The 18,031-nt window shown below is 42.3% G+C and overlaps 1 protein-coding gene across 1 annotated transcript in view; it reads right to left on the reverse strand.

Annotated features, from left to right (window-relative positions):
* Positions 1-4,512: 4,512 nt before the first annotated feature.
* CCDC138 (coiled-coil domain containing 138) overlaps positions 4,513-18,031 on the reverse strand; it is a 73,906-nt gene continuing 60,387 nt past the window's right edge. Inside the window, 2 exon segments of the mRNA XM_077814135.1 lie at positions 4,513-6,213; positions 7,608-7,746. Of these exon segments, the coding sequence (XP_077670261.1) occupies positions 6,042-6,213; positions 7,608-7,746 (311 nt within the window). The 3' untranslated portion in view covers positions 4,513-6,041.

An 18,031-nucleotide genomic window follows, 5' to 3' on the forward strand; every position in this document is an offset into this window, starting at 1 on the left:
AGACATATGTGACTGATCCAAGCAGTGGAGGCAGCATTGGTGATTGTCGCTCACGGAGAAGGAGTAAGGGCAGAACACACAATTGTTGGACTCTGGGCATAATCCCCAGTATAGGGGGTGGGGGGGGAAACAAGCCATACTAACTATACTCATATGAAATATAAAAACTATTTACACATCTATTTACAGTTCTATCCAGAGAAAAAAGCTGGAGAAATCTGAACCCAGGGATTCTGACTCAAGCCAGGCAGCAGTAAGAAGGAACTGAAGAGACATTAGCCCACATTGACGCTTGCGCCCTTGGTAGGGAGCACAAGACCTACTGTGCACATGCAGGCCAATGGACGCTGCTTGTTAGAATTTCCAGCCGCAGGTTCATGGCACATACGTATAACCACATGTGGAATACACATAAGGACCAGCACTTTATTTTAAAAATGTAGGACAACTACATGAAAAAGGAGGGAAAGACATAACCACTTGTTGCCAATAGAGCTAGCTTAGTATTTTATTTTACTTAGCAGTAACAGGAACCTACAGGTTTGTTTCCTGTAATACATTGGCTTCAGCAGGTTAGCATTAAGCTAATGGAGATTCATTAGAATAAGGAAGAACCTCATTATGACTCTGAACTACATCAAGTCCAATTAGACAATGTCCAATTTCATTTTAGTTCTTGATTCAGTGGACCAAATGGATGATGAGTAAGGTAGTGTAAGTTAGGCCCTCTGAAATTAATAGATTAATTTTTGCCTTACATCTACTATAACAATGTGTAAAGGAATCTAAATGGGTGTTTGTTTATAAAAAGAGGAGCCAAGAGAATGAACAAGTTAAAGCCGTATCTATCCTACTTTAATTTACACTTTTTTCTGGCTCCTCTCTGTGTACATTACACAAATTTAGATTCCTTAATACATTGGGAGAAGAGTAGTTAGGTCAAAGTGAGAGTTTAAAATACCATGCACATCACCTACAAATTTGGTCCATAGTATAGATCTAATTTTGCTAAGTCTCATGATTTTAGCTCAAGTTTGTGAATCTTGGTGCTCTTCTGAAAGCTGAAGAAGGAAAAAAAAATTTTTTGGAAGATGCTAGTCCTCAACTTCAAATAAAAGCTTGAACATGTGAACCATAAGGACTCAAAACTTAGAAGGCAAACAAAAAGAGCCCCATATGTATTATTTTTTAAATACAAAGGTTACTTACCTATAACTAGGGCTCTTCTGGATGGACTCTGCATATTCACCCTCTGGAATGCTCTGAGTGGTGCAGCGTAGATGGTGAACCTTAACTAGTAGTGCCCCACAGGTTTCAAAGGGAGTTGCATCACATGAGTAAATACTATATTTCAATCCCAAAATGGTACAAAATTCTCAACTGGTGAATATCAATTAATCCCATTTTAAAAATCTTTTAACCATGTAATGAACTGACAGATTTATTACCAGGACCATGGTATGCTGAAACCGCTGAGAGATGGACCCTACCAGATAACAACAAGACCTGAAATTTTACGATGTAGCAAATACTCTAAATAAACAGACTAGATATTAAGGATCTCTATCACTGATTATCCATTATAAAAACCCTTTCTATTCATATGCACAAAACCTACAGGTGGATCAGTTCCCTGCATTAATCAAGACATTTTGTACCTCTGAAGAACAAGACTGCCTAAGAGTCTCAAAGTCCTATTGTCCGTGCCGTTAGATGAAGCAACTGAGGATCTGGGTGATATGCTTTCCCTTACTGTGGTGACAAGTCAAGTCGACATATATCCCCTTGGACAGACGAATCAGGTCCAGATACCACAGCTGCCTGGATCAAGCTGGTATTATCAAAATCATTTTGGCTTTGTTCTGTTTTAACATGCTCTGAATGAGAGGCATGGGTGGAAATGCATACAGGAGATCCTGTCCCCAGTCCACTAGAAATGCATCCAAAATAGATTCCTCGTCTCCTCCTGCACTTGCATAAAGCTTTTCGATACTTCATGTTGTATTTGAATGCAAAGAGGACTATTGTTGGACAATCCCACAATTTGAAGATTTAATTTGCCACAGGATCCTTCAAGGACCACTTACCCAGTATGTATCTGTGATTTTTTTTTTTTTTTGCATAAGTAATCCACAATATTGTTGCTTTCCCCAGCTACATGAATGGTCACTGGGTAAAACTTCTTGTTCTATACATTATCCCTAAAGATGGATTGCTTCCCTGCACAATTATGGGGAATATGCACTCTTCTTGTTTGTTCAGATAGTACATTGCTATTGTATTGTCAGTTGCTACCTGAACAACCTTGTGACTGGACTGATTTAAGAAAATAATGATTTAAAAACCCATCGGATGGTTCTCAATTCCAGTATAGTGATGTGCATTTTCCTTTCTGCTGGGGACCAATCACTTTAGTGTCACTATGGTGTTCAAATGAGTCCCCCAGCCTAGAATAGAAGAGTCCGAAGTAACTAATATTGACAGTGTCCGAGAACTGAAGGGAATCCCCTTCATGACACTCAAATCCTGTGCCCACATTAGTGATACATTCTAGGGGACCATCAACTTTTGATGCATGCGTGGTTTGTAACTGCTTGCCAACCAACATTGTAAGCTTCTCATTCGAAGACATGCATAAGGGGTCACAAACATGGTTGACGTTATGAGACCCCATTCGTTTGAAGAAGAAATTTTCTGCTCCAGAGAATGTAGAAGCAGGGCTATATCTCACTTTATCTTTGCATTACCTTCTTCTGGGAAAAGAGCTCTGCCAACAACAGTGTCCAGTGCAGTTCCTAAGAAAGGGATCTTCTGAGCAGGCCTATAAGTGACTTCGCTCAATTTACTCCCAATTTCAGATTGGCAAAAAGGAAACAAATCTGCATTACATCCAACTTCTTTCTAAGATACTTTGACAACCCAATTATCTAGGTAAAGATAGAGAAGAATCCCTTGCTTCCTGATATACAGAGCCACTATGGAATGGCACTTTGTAACAACCCTTGGGGCAATGGAAAGGCCAAAGGGAATACCTTGCACTAGCAGTGGTCCCTTCCTACTATAAAACATTGATATTCCTGATGGGATGGTCAGACTGAAATGTCTTTAGACAAGAGCAAGACTCATACAAATGTAGGGCTGGAAGGGACCTCAAGAGTTCATCTAGTCTAGTCCACTGTGCTTAAGTAGGACCAAGTAAACTAGACCATCTCTGAAAGGCGTTTGTGTGACCTGTTCTTATGATCGAGAGCTGTGAACCAGTTGTGTATAAAAAGATGGATTATGAAGAACTGATACCTCCTGTCAAATGCATTAAGCTTCCTGAGATCTAAAATGGGTTGAAGGCCCTCACTCATTTTTGGATAAAGGAAGCATCTTGAATAAAAACCCTTTTCCCTGTACTCTTATGGTACCTTTTGTATACTTTAGCTCTGTTCACAACAGGGCCTCATGAGATAGGTCCCTGAAGAGGACTGGGGAGGAGTAGGAGGCTTCAAAGGAGGAAGGGCTTAGAACTGGATAGCTGAGCCACTGAGAATAATCTCTAGAATCCATCTGTCTGATGTTATAGACTGCCATTGTTGGTCAAATTGTGACAGGCAGTCTCCAAATGGGGTAGGAAAGGTATTGGATAGGACTAGTTTAGTTCTTGACGTTGAGGCTGAATCCCAAAGGAAGATGTAGCTGATAGTATAAGACTTAAACAGTTCCCTCCTTTGTTGCTGAGAACACATCTAATGTTGATAATTCTTCCTTTGATAAAAACCGGACAAAGATTAACATGGAGGGTACCTAAACAAAGATACGGTAGAGCTCATCAGCTGGAAGACCCTTAAGGATCTGGCTATAGATTTAATATTCAGAGTTAGCACAGGTACGTCTCCTTGAGCTAGAAATCACTACCCTAGCTCAAAGTGTAGATATAGCCTTAGTCTTCTTGGAGCTAGCTGACTATGTGCTCAGGCAGCTAGCCCGAGCTTGCTCCTTGCCTGAGCCATGGCCCATGCTACTCCCAGCTATACTGCCATTTTCAGAGCACTACCTCTAGCAGAGCTAGCACGACCGTCTACCCATGATGGGAAGCACACTCGCAGCTGCACGTATACATACCCTTAGTAGCATATGCCCTCTTCTCCACCCACAGGCACATCTGCTTAACATTACTGTAACCATAGACCAGGCATGGCAACCTTAGTTCAGTCCCCCTCATTCCCCCCTTCTGCACACACCTCTTTATGAAACTATTCCCTACCAATACTATTAGTTCTGGATGTTTAGTGCAGTACTTGTTTGTATTGGGAGGGAGTAGTAGTTTAGTAAATGGAGTGATGGAAGGCCGACAGCCCTACCGGAGCAGAAGTAATAATGAGGTGTGTAGCGCAACTGTAACAGCTTCACAAATCAATTTTTTGTACATTAATTTCTTTTATTAATTTTTTAATGCTTAAGCAGGGGTAGATTATGTTGGGCAGGGTGGAACAGACCATAAGGAGCAGAAATGCAGCTGCTAACAGAGAAGATTTGTTAGCCACTAGCACGTAAAACCTTCTCTGTTGTGAAATAAAATCTGACAAAAGTATAGCTGCTGCTGGAGAAGTTTTTATTCAAAGATTTAATCCATCAGCAATCATTGGCACAAACTTTCAGCTATGATGAATAATAGCTAAAAGTTATCTGAAGTCCCCCCCCCCTCTTTTTTTAAACTATATGTTGCAATAGATACACTCATGATTTCCTGTCTACCATATTTCGTGTAGAATGATGTCTTTAAAAACATTGTCAACAAAAGGTCAGACTGCAACAGAAATATTTCTGTCAGAGCCCTAATTCAGAGACTTTGTAGTAAGAAACCAAACAAAAACTGCACAGAAAACTCAAAGGGCATTAAAACTAATCTTGTATGAAGTTTCACATGGACTGGCCACAGAGTTATTCAAACACAGACTTATTATAAAGCAGGTTCTTAAATTATAATCACAGCTTCAATTATATAATTACAAGAAGTTGCAAAGAATATATCATGTAGTTCCACAGAATGGCATAATCAAACACAAACATTAGAAATGAAAGACTTGTTGGGCCAAGTGACTCATTTTGTGTACATATGTACTTTGAGTACCAATACCTATGCATATAAATGACAAAATTAATTGGCTGTTAGTGTTTGAAAAGTATGCATGGAAAAGTGCGTGCATAAGCAGGAGACTGGACTAAGGCCCTTTTGGAAATTAATAAAATAGGAAATGGATTCGTTTTATTAAAAGATTATGGCTTTTAATTGAAGTAGTATTATTCCAAAAATTTTAAGAAATACTTTATATTTTCAGAGATTATATTACAATCAAAATCCATAAAAAAATACAAAACCAGTTTCATGAGTTAATAAAGCACAGCAATGTACAGCAAATACATATAAGAAAAGAGAAAACAGTGAACAGCGATTCCTGCAAATACTGGATATTGCAGACCAGAGAAGGTTTCTCATTCAACATACACCTAATATACACCAAGTTCAATTTCATCAAAATTTGACTTCAGTAAATTAAAACAATCATTTTCCTGAAATACATTTGCAAAAAGACTAATGTTTCCATGTTATGTGCCACCTGTACAAACAAAAAAACAATAATAAATGTTGGTAAAACACTGAAGATTTTTAATTTTTAAGGTTAACTCATATTTCACAACTTTGTGAGGAAAGCAGGTACTAGTGGTGTGCCTAGCAAGCAGGTGCCAGTTGTGTTGAACAGGTCAGTTTTCTAGAACAGCACAGCACTAACCCTGAAGTGTATTTCAGCTAAATTAAAAATTTAAAAACGAAGGCGGCCTCTTGAAGATTGTGCAATTTCCCACCTTCTCTTTCAATGAATACACTGATTATAAGGGAGGGTAATATGACAAATTCTAACCCAAGTAGTAGTAAATGAGCTATTGATGTTCTTGTTAGCTAGTTTGCACTATCTTTTGCTAGTTTTTATAAATAAATATAATCTTGTTTGTACAAATTATACAGAACATAAACCATAATAAAATACAGTTCATTAGTGACTTGTGCTTAGACTGGAGATAAGAGAGTTGCTCTTTGCTAAACCCAAATTAAAGAGAATTGAATTGAGGTTAATACAGAGAAAAGCATGATTTGGATGTGTTGTCCTCTGCAGATCTTGAATCATTAGATGAATAGTAAACAATTCAAACATCTTCTTATTACTTCTGCAAAAGATGTTCATATAAAATTAGTCAGTGACAAAAATTCATTGGATTACTTTCAAGTACGGGAAGAGAATTTCAAAATCACTGTTCTGGAGAGACTGACATTTTTTATGGAACCAAAATGTGTGTTGTATTTTATATTCCATGAATGTGATTCTTTACATTGTCAGTAATAATGGCTGTCTCTCTAAGCTGCTATGGTTTTGCTGCGTTGTGATAAAAATAAACATGATCCCATGCAGAAGTATCCTTTCCCACAGATAAATGGCTTTTAAATGTAGTCCGAGGAAACTTTAAGGAATAGATGAAGCAAGTTTTCACAGCTGTGAAAGAAGGACTGGGTAGTAGACCAAATGGTGGGGGGAGTGCAAGGGGAGAGACACAGCCCTGAAAATATAGACAGAAAGAAACTATATTTAAAAATACTGTAGACTGATCCAACACTGGAAGATCCAACAGCTGATAGGGATGTGAAATTTTTTTTTTAATCTACAAAATTTTAAGCAATTTTGTTTGAAAAATCACAATTCATTAAATTCTAACTTATCTCCAATGAAAAATATTGTTGTTGTTTTTCTTTCAACTTAGAAACTTATCTTGTTTTCCCCACCTAGAGTTATAGGGTTTTTTTTTTATCCTCAAGAAGATCAAAATTAATCTATATATCCCTAATTTTCTGGAAAAAAAAGTGTTCAGTACCTAATATGAATAAAAGACTTTAATTTAGGACTCTGTTGTTTTAGAAAAGAAGTAATCAGATCAAGTAATGCATTGGCATAATTCAGTACAAGATGTGATATCATTAGGCAGGTGAGAATTTCTGTTGCAATAAATTTGTACAGCAACAAGCACAGAGAAAGATCCTTAGAAAGGGTCAAATTTAACAGTCTAAATTCTCTTTTCAAAAATTACTTCTGGGCACTTAGAAGCTTAACTCTTAACTCTTACAGCTTCTAAGTGCCTAAATCACTTTTGAATATAGGATCTAAATTCCTATGTCACATAGGTCCTTTTGAAAATTTCACCCCAGAAAAACAATGTTACAAAGTAACTCAGCAAAACTTGGGGTCAAGTAGAAAAAATGAAGTCAGAGATGATAAGCATACAAGATAATTCAAATATAAAATAAACATAAATACTGGCCCAATAAGGATTTACATTTTATGTAAGCTGAACTGCACAAAACCTGGATTTAGAAGAAAACTTGAAAGATCCATTTTATAAGATGGTGAAAGCTGTTCTTTTAATGGAACTGATGGCAGAGAAATTCTAGCATTGCCCATGCTAGATCTAATATCTGCAATATTGCTAGAACTGCAGACCCACTTTGGAAAGAGGAGAAATATAAAAAAGCAATTTTTGATAACTAAGACTACAAAATAAAAAATATTTACTTGATTCTGGAGAGCTTTTGCAGTATAATGCTGAGTTTTTCCAGTATCAGTAGATCGAGTTTAGGATTTCGAAGCAACACAGAACAAGTACGGAAAAAGGACACATTGCTACAGGCTTCTAGGAAAGGCTGCAAAAAACCTGTAAAATAATAATGTAATGTTCTCATCAATTAATTTGGACAAAAAAATCCAATACTATAGTTAATAAAAGATGAAGTGCACTTTATACTTGCAACGTAACAAGACAAACCACATAACTTTTTGGCTTCTACTGCACTTTTGACATAAAACACTAGCAGAATCAGAAACTACAGAACCTGAGCTACGATGCTGTGCTGACATCACCAATAAACGCTTGGATATAAAACAAGGTAGTAAACACAGTAAAAGCATTTTGCTTTTCTCAACAATAAAAAATGGCAGGAGGGAGGGAGGGTGGGCTACTTTTAACTAAAGTGATAATTCTGCATCTTTGACACACCTATCTGAAACTCACGTATCAGCTGTGCACATCAAGTGATCAGCAGGCAGAAGCACTAAGCAGTGCCAAAGGTGGTTCACCAAGGAGTATTGCTTTAAGAAGCTGCAAAAGTACATGTCAGCAGATGATAGTGAAATACTTATAGAAGCTAATGTGAAACTAGGTAATCTTTCATTATCAAAATGTTAGTTTAGTAGTACTCAGCTTCGAGACAGGTGCAATAAAAACTGGGGGCAAAAAAAAAAGATCCATATAAATATTAATATAACTCCCTTAATGCTGCATACCTAAAGCTTTTCGTCAACTCATGATGCATTTCTATTCACCTTTGTTCTCTTCTCCACAATTTTACTGCTCATATATACATACAATGAAATCTGTCCACATTTTATCACCACATTTTCGAACCTAACAAATTAGTTTATAATTACAAACCATCAAATTCTGTGTTTAAGAGTTCAAAAAACTAATAAGGACACCAACGGTGAACAATTCATTTTTCTGGCCTGACAGGGCAAAGAGAATGCAAATACAAATACATGCATCATATTGCTAAGTGCCCCCCCCATGTGAAATAAACATGAATGTGCATTTGTCCCACACAAAGGTAGATGGTTTTTTAAAAATTAAAAAAAACTCAGATTAGTTTTTATTTAAATCAATTTTTATTTAAATTAAATATATTTTTCTTTTTTAAAATAAACTGATTTCAAATTATATTTGAAATTTTGTCAATTTACATTAAGGCCAAAACCTACTTTAGTCCATTAAAATAATTTAAATAATAAAAATACAGCAGCATCAATAAGCCCTCCTCAAATTACAATGAGATAAAGGGTGCCTCTTTTTAAATTATATAACTGGGGTAAATAACTTTTTAGGTCAACTCAAGCTTTATAAATATATCACAATGTTGTGTACTAGGATTAAGTAGATATTCTTTTTTCAGTCTTTACAAGGGAGCAAATATTGGTATTTATATTTTTCCAAATGTAAGTACTACAGTTTCTGTTCTGCATTTTTAGGGCTTTGTTTATATGTTGGGGTAAGGTGCTCTGCAGAGGTGTGACTTCTAACGTGCACTACTAACGTGTTGTGCATTGATTGGTCAATGTAGACCCTGCTGATGCACACTAAAGGTTCCCTAGTGAGCTTTAACATAGTACTGTTTCTAACAGCACTACGTTAAAGTGCACCAGCAGGGTCTACCTGGATCAATTAATGTGCAACATGTTAGTGTGTTTTAGAAATCACCCCACCCACCCACTGTACAACACAAGCCCTTAAGCACCTAAATATTTTCAAATATCTGTCAATTCACTAACTCCAGGTAATAATTCCTTTGCTTAATAAATTTGAAATGCAAAATATGCTCTGATAAACTTGTTTTCTTTCGTATGATTCTTGCATATAAAAGGTAACTTTATGCAACTACTAAAAAACAAATGTAAAATGTTGCTTTTGTGCACTTTTAATTCCAATTTCCATCCAAACACAGCTTGGCACAAATCCTGGGTAAAAAAATATCAAATGTTTACCATTCACCATTTCTAACATAAAAAAATGTAAAAACTAAAAATTCAAATAAATGTAGGTTAATCTACATAATTGTTTAAATACATATGTACATATACAGTATATTCTTCCAGTTAGCAAAATGAAGTACCAAATTGAGCGTAAAGGCTATATTTGGTTGCAAACCAACATGTTCCAATGTTTATAACAGCCAATGAGAAAGAACTTTTCTTTAGGACAATAACCAAAAAGTACAAATGCAAAACCAGACTAAAACCAATTATTTAAATCAAGGTTTCCTACTTGATTATTTAAACCATGATTAAAATAAGTGATTTAAATCAATCCACCCTGTTAGGCAACAGCAACAATTAGAAAATATCAAGAAAATTTCACATTCTAGAACTGCTTCTACAAATCCTGCTTATCTAATGAGACAAACATACTGAAACCTTAGTTTTTAATTCAAGAAATAAAGGACAACAATTATTCACTGTTTCAAAGCAATCTGATATTTCAATACGATTCATAGAAAGGATACAGAAAGCTAATAAAATGATGTTTGACTTTCTTACCTATACACTATAGTTTCTAACTGATAGCATGGGTTAGTCATATGTAGCAAAAGGACACGGATTTGGGAAGAAAGAGGCTTCATAGTTTTTTTTTTTTCATTTCTTTAAACTCATTTGTAAGTCCTACTTAATAAGGCAACTTAGCAGGATATGCAAACTACAGCATAAGGCAATGAAGTAAAGAAAAAATGGTTACCTACCTTTTGTAACTGTTCTTCTTTGAAATGTGGTGCTCATGTCCATTCCATTCTAAGTGCGCACAGGTGTCGGAGACTTTTGCCTTAGCGGTATCTGTAGGGTCGACTCCTTGAGTGCTGAACTCTTGAGTTGGTATATCAGGCACCGCCGGCCCTACGCCCTCTCAGTTCCTTCTTGCCAGCAACTCCGACAGAGGGGCAGGAGGGTGGGTAATGGAATGGACATGAGCAACTCATCTCAAAGAACAAGTTACAAAAGGTAGGTAACCATTTTTCCTTCTTTGAGTGCTTGCTCATGTTGATTCCATTCTAGGTGACTCACAAGCAGAATCCCTGGAGGTGGGCTTAGAGTTCACAGACGTGTGGCTTGCAACACCGCTCTACCAAAGCCAGCGTCATCTCGGGCTTGCTGTGTAAGCGCATAGTGAGACATGAACATATGCACAGACGACCAGATGGCAGCCCTGCAGAGGTCAGAAATCAGCACATGGGCCAGGAAGGCTGCTGCCGAGGCTTTGAGCTCTACTCAAGTAGGCGATTGCAACCGCCAGTGGAGGCACCTTCGCCTGATCATAGCAGAAACAGATGCAGGCTGTGATTCAGGAAGAAATTCTCTGGGCAGACACCGGATGAACTTTCATCCTACCTGCCACCACAATGAACAACTGCATTGACTTGCGAAACGGCTTGGTCCACTCCATGTAAAAGGCTTGCGCCCTCCTGACATCCAGAGAGTGCAGCCCACGCTCCTCTTCTGACTTATGACGCTTTGGGCAAAAGACTGGCAGAAATATGTCCTGGCTTGTGTAAAATAAATAGTGAAACCACCTTGGGCACAAAAGCTGGACGTGCTCGCAATTGGACCGTGTCCTTGAAGAACACCATATAGGGTGGCTCCGATGTAAGCGGCCTAATTTCAGAGACCCTTCGGGTAGAAGTTATTGCTACCAAGAATGCAGAAGAAGGGAACAGGATACCAAGGGCTTGAAGGGGGCCCTCATGAGTCGGGAAAGTAACAAATTCAAGTCCCACGGGGGCACAGGGCCTCTTACTTGAGGGTAGAGCCACTCCAGGCCAAGAATCGGACCGTCATGCTATGCGTGAAGACGGACCTGCCCTGGAATGGAGAGTGAAAGGCCGATATAGAGGCCAGATGGACCTTAATTGAGAAAAGGCACAAACCTTGGAGCTTGAGATGCAGAGGGTAGTCCAGGATCAGCTGCAGCAACGCCTGCTGAGGCCTAACCTCATGAGTCGAGGCTCAGCATGTAAAATATTTCCATTTGGCCACATAGATTGCTCTTGAGTAGGGCTTCCTACTTCCGAGTAGGACCTGTTGAACTCGGGCCAAACATTCCCATTCCTCGGCAGTTAACCACGGAGCAACCAAGCTGTGAGGTGCAGTGCCGCTAGATTTGGGTGCACAGCCGGCCGTGGTTCTGCGATACGAGATCTGGCCAGAGAGGCAGTGGCATCGGGGTTGCCACCGATAGATCCATAAGCGTGCTGAACCAGAGCTGGCGTGGCAAAGCCAGGGCTATCAGGATAACCTTGGCCTTGTCCTGCCTGATCTTCATGAGAACTCTATGAAGCAATGGCACTGGCAGGAAAGCGTACATCAGAGCCCCCAACCAAAGAAGCAGAAAGGCGCCTGACTGGGAGCCCCTGTTGACCTCCTGAAATGAGCAGAACCGGTGGCACTTCCTGTTCTGGTGAGTCGCAAACAAGTCCGCCTGGGGAAACCCCCACCTTCGGAAGATCTGATCGACCACATCACCACTCGTGGCGAGACGAGAAGGTTCTGCTGAGGTGATCCACCAATAAATTTCTGGTTCCAGGGAGGTGTGCTGCCACGAGATGAATGGCATGCTGCATGGAGAAGTCCCACAGACTGAGAGCTTCCCGGCAAAGGGCTGACAACTGGCTCTGCCCTGCTTGTTGATATAAAACATTGTGGCAGCATGGTCTGTCAGGACTTGAACCACTTTGCCTTGCAACTGGGGCTGAAAAACCTGGTAGGCCAAGTGGACCGCCCTGAGCTCCCTGACATTTATGTGGAGGGAGTGGTTGACCCCCCCACCCCCAAGCAGCGGCTTATGCACTGAGCTTGCCCACGTGGGCACCCCAGCCTAGGTCCGAGGCATCGGACACCAGAGTCAGCATCAGGGCCAGGGCTGGACTCCCCGCAACACCGACGCAGGGTCCAGCCACCATGCCAGTGACGCCTGGATGTGGTCTGGCACTTTGACTACCAGATCTGGATCATGCCTGTTGGGGATGTAGACTGATGCCAACCACACCTGCAGAGGCTGGACATGGAGCCGGGCATGACAGACCACATAAGTACAAGCAGTCATGTGGCCTAGCAGCCTTAGGCAAGTGTGAGTGGTGGTGAGTGGATGACCCCTCACATGGGAGATTACATCCGACATGGCTCGGAAATAGGACTCTGGAAGGAATGTGTGCAATTTAGAACTGCCCCAATAAACTCCATCTGTTGCACTGGTATGAGGGTTGACTTCTGCTCATTCACTAACAGGCTCAGGTCACAGCATGTGGACCACACCAAATCGAGGCTGCTCTGCATGTGATCCCACGATCTGCCCTTGATGAGCCAATCTTTGAGATAAGGATAGACTTGGACCCCCTGATGTCTCAGGTAAGCGGCTACTGGGGCCATGCATTTTGTAAAGACCTGCGAGGCTGAGGAGAGGCCAAAGGGGAGCGCCATCAACTGGAAATGGTGCTGGCCCACCATGAAACAGAGGAACAGGCTGTGTCCTTGGAAAATAGAGATATGGAAATAAGCGTCTTTCAAGTCGAGAGCGGCGTACCACTCTCCTGGATCCAGGGAGGGAATGATGGAGGCCAGGGATATCATGCAAAACTTCAACTTTTTGAGGTACTTGTTGAGTCATCACAGGTCTAGAATGGGATGTAGGCCCCCTTTTGCCTTCAGAATCAGGAAATAGCGGGAGTAGAAAACTTTCCCCCTCATTTCCTGAGGAACCTCCTCCACTCCCCCATTGTAAGAAGTTGTTTACCTCCTGAACGAGGAGTTGCTTGTGAGAAGGGTCCCTGAAGAGGGACTGGGAAGGGGTGGGTGGGAGCAAGAGGTGTCCGGAAACTGGAGGGTGTAGCCCAATGACACAATTTCTAGCACCCAATGGTCTGAGGTGACTCTCAACCAGGCTGAAAGGTAGGGATGGAGACAGCTGAGGAAAAAGTGGGGCAGATCCGGGGAGGTGTCTGGTGTGTCGCTCGAGTGCACCCTCAAAACGAGCACTTCTGGCCTCTGTGGTTTCACTGGGCCAGGTTGCGCAGGCAAGTGGGAGGATGAAGGGTGGTGGCAACTAAAGCCAGTGTCCCTTCTCCTCGCAGGTCCCTGCCAGAATGGCTTCCTCGCAGACTGAGGCATATGCATCTCCAGGGAGGGTGGCTAGATGTCTTTTAGACCATGTAGCCTTGCATCCATCTGCTCAGAGAACAGCCCGACTCCACCGAATGAGAGATCCTGTATGGAGGACTGCATCTCCTCGGATAGGCCGGCGGTCTGAAGCCAGGAGCTGCGCCTCATGGCCACTCAGGGAGGTAACCACCCTGGCCGCCGAATCAGCTGCATCCCAGGCCATCAAGAGGGAGCCATCGTGGTTCCTTCCTCCACCATAGCCCCAAACTCTTGGGCTGTCTCCTGGGGCATGGAGTCCTTAAACTTAAGGAGGGAGTCCCAGAGGTTAAAGTTATAATGCCCCAAAAGAACCTAGTGGTTCACCATCCTGAATTGGAGATGGCCGTGGAATAAATTTTCCTTCCTAAAAGGTCCAGTCTCTTGGCCTCCTTATTCTTGGAGGTGGAACTGGCGGGCCCGTTTGTTCTTTTTGTTGGCCACCTACATGACCAATGAACCTGGGGGCGGCTAGGTGTATAAGTAGTCGAGCCCCTTGGCAGGGACAAAATACTTCTTTTCAGCAATCTTGGAAGTGGGCGAATGGAGGATGGAGTTTGCCAGATGGCTTTGGAAATGTTTAGGACCCCCTCATGCACTGGGACTGCGACACATGCTGAGGTGGACGTGAAGAGCACATAGAACCATGTGTCCGATTGTACCACCATTTCCTCTGCCTCGAGGCCCAGCGCTTGATGCTCCCTGAAGTCATCCAGTGGACTAGCCCAGGAGGGCCCTGCCACTGCCTTGTCTGGAGAGGAGGAGGATGACTGAAACACCGGAGGGAGGGCCTGGGGCATTTTCACCCACAGGGGAAGGGTGTCTTGGGGTGGGCACTTGCTCCTTCCCCACAGTGCCTGCCAACACATCCTGCACCAAGCCCAGTGACGACTGGGGCTTGTCTGATGCTGCAACTGAGGACTGGTGAGACTGGGGCACTGGCATCATGGGTGTTCCAATAAGGCCATTGTGCTGGCCACTGGCCCTGCTTCCAGGTCGGCATCACCATGGCAGAGGCACCCTCCGGAGCCCAGTCACGATGATGCTGTCTCGGCAAGGAGCTGAACTCCCTCTCAGTGCCGGAGGACCGTCAAGGCCTGGGTCTGGCAGCTAACCATCGCCGTGAGTGACAGGTACCTGGAGTGGTCTGACCGGTGCCGGGAGTAGGGGGAGCAGTGCCGAGCTGGGGAGCATCCCCGAGGTCTCGGTGACAGTGACTGTCAGCACGAAGATGACCAGTGCTGACTGTAAGATGACTAGTGCCTCCCTTTAGGTGAAGCCCAGCATGAGGGCGGAGACTGGGAACGTGGTGCCAGTGACCTGTAGTGGCAAACAGGTGACCTGGGCTGACGTGGAGACCAAGGGCACGGTGACACAGGGCTCTGCCTTGGTTCTGGAAACCGGTGGCCCTCAGTTGCCTTCTGGGAGGCCTTGACCGATGACTTGCCCTTTTAGGGAGCCTTAGCCGGGTCTATCGCCACATGCGGTGCCAACTGCGGCGGGAGAGTCCATTGGCTCTCTGGGTGACAGGAGCTGAGAGGGCGTTGACTGTGCCATCAGCCTAGGTCCCCTACTACTTCTCAGAGTCGGCGGCAGATCACTTGGAGGGTGGGGGGACGTGAGCCTCCTTGCGGCTCCGGAGTGGGCGGGTGGCCCAAGCAGGGTCCTTTGCCCAATGCCCCTTGATCCGGCTTGCTTAGTGCTGGGTCCCTCTTTCTTATTAGGCACCGGAGAAGGGGACCGGTGCCAGGATGAGCCTGGTGCTGGGGGTGCGCTGCGCAGAGGCTGAAGTGCTAGGCATTGTATCGGGCTGGGCTGGCTCTGAGGCTGGACGAAGAGCAGCCTCCATGAGGAGGGCCCTCAAGCGAATGTCACGTTCTTTCTGTGTCCTGGGACGAAAATTCTTACAGATACGACACTTCTCTTTATCGTGGGATTCCCCAAGGCATTTCAAATAGCTACCATGCGGGTCACTAACAGGCATAGGCCTGTTTCAGTCATAGCAGGATTTTAAATCTGGAGACCAGGGCATGCCCCGCTAAGGGGAAAGTCCACGCCAGGACCCTAACTGACTAACTACAGGACTTAACAGCTACTTACTCATCTATTACAAACAAAATTATTTACAGCTGGAACACAAGGTTTGGGAGCAGGAGAAAACCGCTGACCACCGAGAAGCAAGGGGAAGAGGCACTCCAACCAACCACCACCGGGCGGTAAGAAGGAACTGAGAGGGCATAGGGCCAGCGGTGCCTGATATACCAACGTATGAGCGTGGCACTCAAGGGGGCGCCACGCCCAACTCTATGGATACCGCCAAGGCAAAAGTCTCCAACAACTGTGCATGTGGGGCTGCACAAACCTAGAACGGAATCAATGTGAGCAAGCACTCAAAGAAGAAAGAATATTTCTTTTGAAAGTTCCTTTGCATGTGTGTTGAGTAAAGTACTTTATAAATGAAATGTCAAGCTGCTATCAATTTAGTGAAGATGGATGCATTTTTGTTTAAAAACACCAAGGACATATATATTTTTATTAGTCATAATAGATAGCCTGGGAGTGAATAAAAGGTTGTAATTTATTTCAGGATCTTTACTGAACCCAGTATAAACTGTAATCCCAGAAAGCACAACTCAAGCAACCTAACACCATTTGGAACAGTGGCTGAAAAAAAGCTACTTGGCAGTGACAAGTGGGACTCTTTCCCTTGTCAGCATGAAGGTCTAACTCATCAATTTCTGCAGAGTTTAAGCTTTCATTTATATATAGTTTCTAGCCCATATGATTGTGAAGATACCCTTCCTAACGTAACCTGTATGCAAAGCAATGCAATGTTGCCTTCCTGAGTATGCAAACAGATGACTCCAGTGCCTTTTCCTGCGTCTTATAGCTTTACTTAACAGCAACCAGTGAAATTAACTATTTGCCAGTTTTAACAATTTGTCAGTTTCATGCTGCTACTCTGTGGACAGTAGTGATACTAACAAGGACTGTCAGTTTCATGCTGTTGGATGGGAATGCTCAGGAATAGCAAAGGCAGACCATGGAGTTACTCATGATAGAAGACTGACAAAACATAGGCTAACAGAAACCCTCCTCATTTACAGGACCCATAAAGAGGTAGATGAAAGCATTAATTCTTGTATTTCTGCTTTGAAAGTATCATTTTACTGGATTCCTACCTTTGGGTCTCCCTACAGTGAAAGAGGCTGACGTCCTTTAGCTGTCAATGAATTTTGGCTCTTTAAGACACCCCTTTAGGTCAGACATTATTTTTAATTCCCGTGATGAGCATGACACAGAGAAGTTCCTAAATTGCAAGAGTAATATATTTACGAAGAATATTTATGATAGGATGAGATCATCAGAAAAAATCAACAATTGAAAGGACAGTGAAAAAGTGAGTAGAAATCAAAGGTATCTTCAGAGAAGCAAAATGACAGGCGGGTAATTATCTCTCTCTCTAAAAAGTTACCATTATTATGTTATGGTAGTGCTTAGGGTCCCCAGTCAAGAATCAGGACCCTAGTGATTGAGACATTGTACAAAGTTCCCCTGCTTCAAAGAGCTCACAATCTAGGTTTGTGACTAGACATAACAGAAGAATAAAATAGGCAAATGTGGAGCAGAAGAATAGGGCTGGATTTCTACTAAAGAGTAGACAAACTCTCAGATTCTCCAATGACATGGGGGAAAAAAAAATACTGTATGAGGCAGGTTCACATCCCAGGAGAATCATGGAGTCATCCAAAATTCCCATCCACAACAGGAGATGGGAGGACTAGAGGGGAATTTTGAACAGGAGATGAACAGAGGCAAGAATGTATATTCCACTTTCTGGAGATAATATGGTTTGTAATACAAGGCAAATTTTAAAAAAAAGGAAATTTGGGCTCTGGAACATACACTTATGAAGTGTCTGAAGACTTTACTATACCGGACATCATAACAAGACAGCAGAAAGCCAGTTTCATAAAGATCTACAAGAAACCCTCCTGGAGGAAAATATATACAGTAGTTCAGGAAAGGAAGTATCATTCCAGCACACAATTCAACACCCAATACAATCTGACAAAGGGAACTTAGGTTCCAATGTGAAAACAATTTTCATTTTCTAAGGTAACTGTGTCCAGAAAGGAATAGCTATAGACCATTTCTGTCAGGTATTGAGCAGTGTCACTATCCATCTGATTCTGTCCTTAGTGTGACTG

The sequence above is a fragment of the Eretmochelys imbricata genome, chromosome 1 (genome assembly GCF_965152235.1).
Source record: "Eretmochelys imbricata isolate rEreImb1 chromosome 1, rEreImb1.hap1, whole genome shotgun sequence".
Taxonomy (NCBI): domain Eukaryota; kingdom Metazoa; phylum Chordata; order Testudines; family Cheloniidae; genus Eretmochelys; species Eretmochelys imbricata.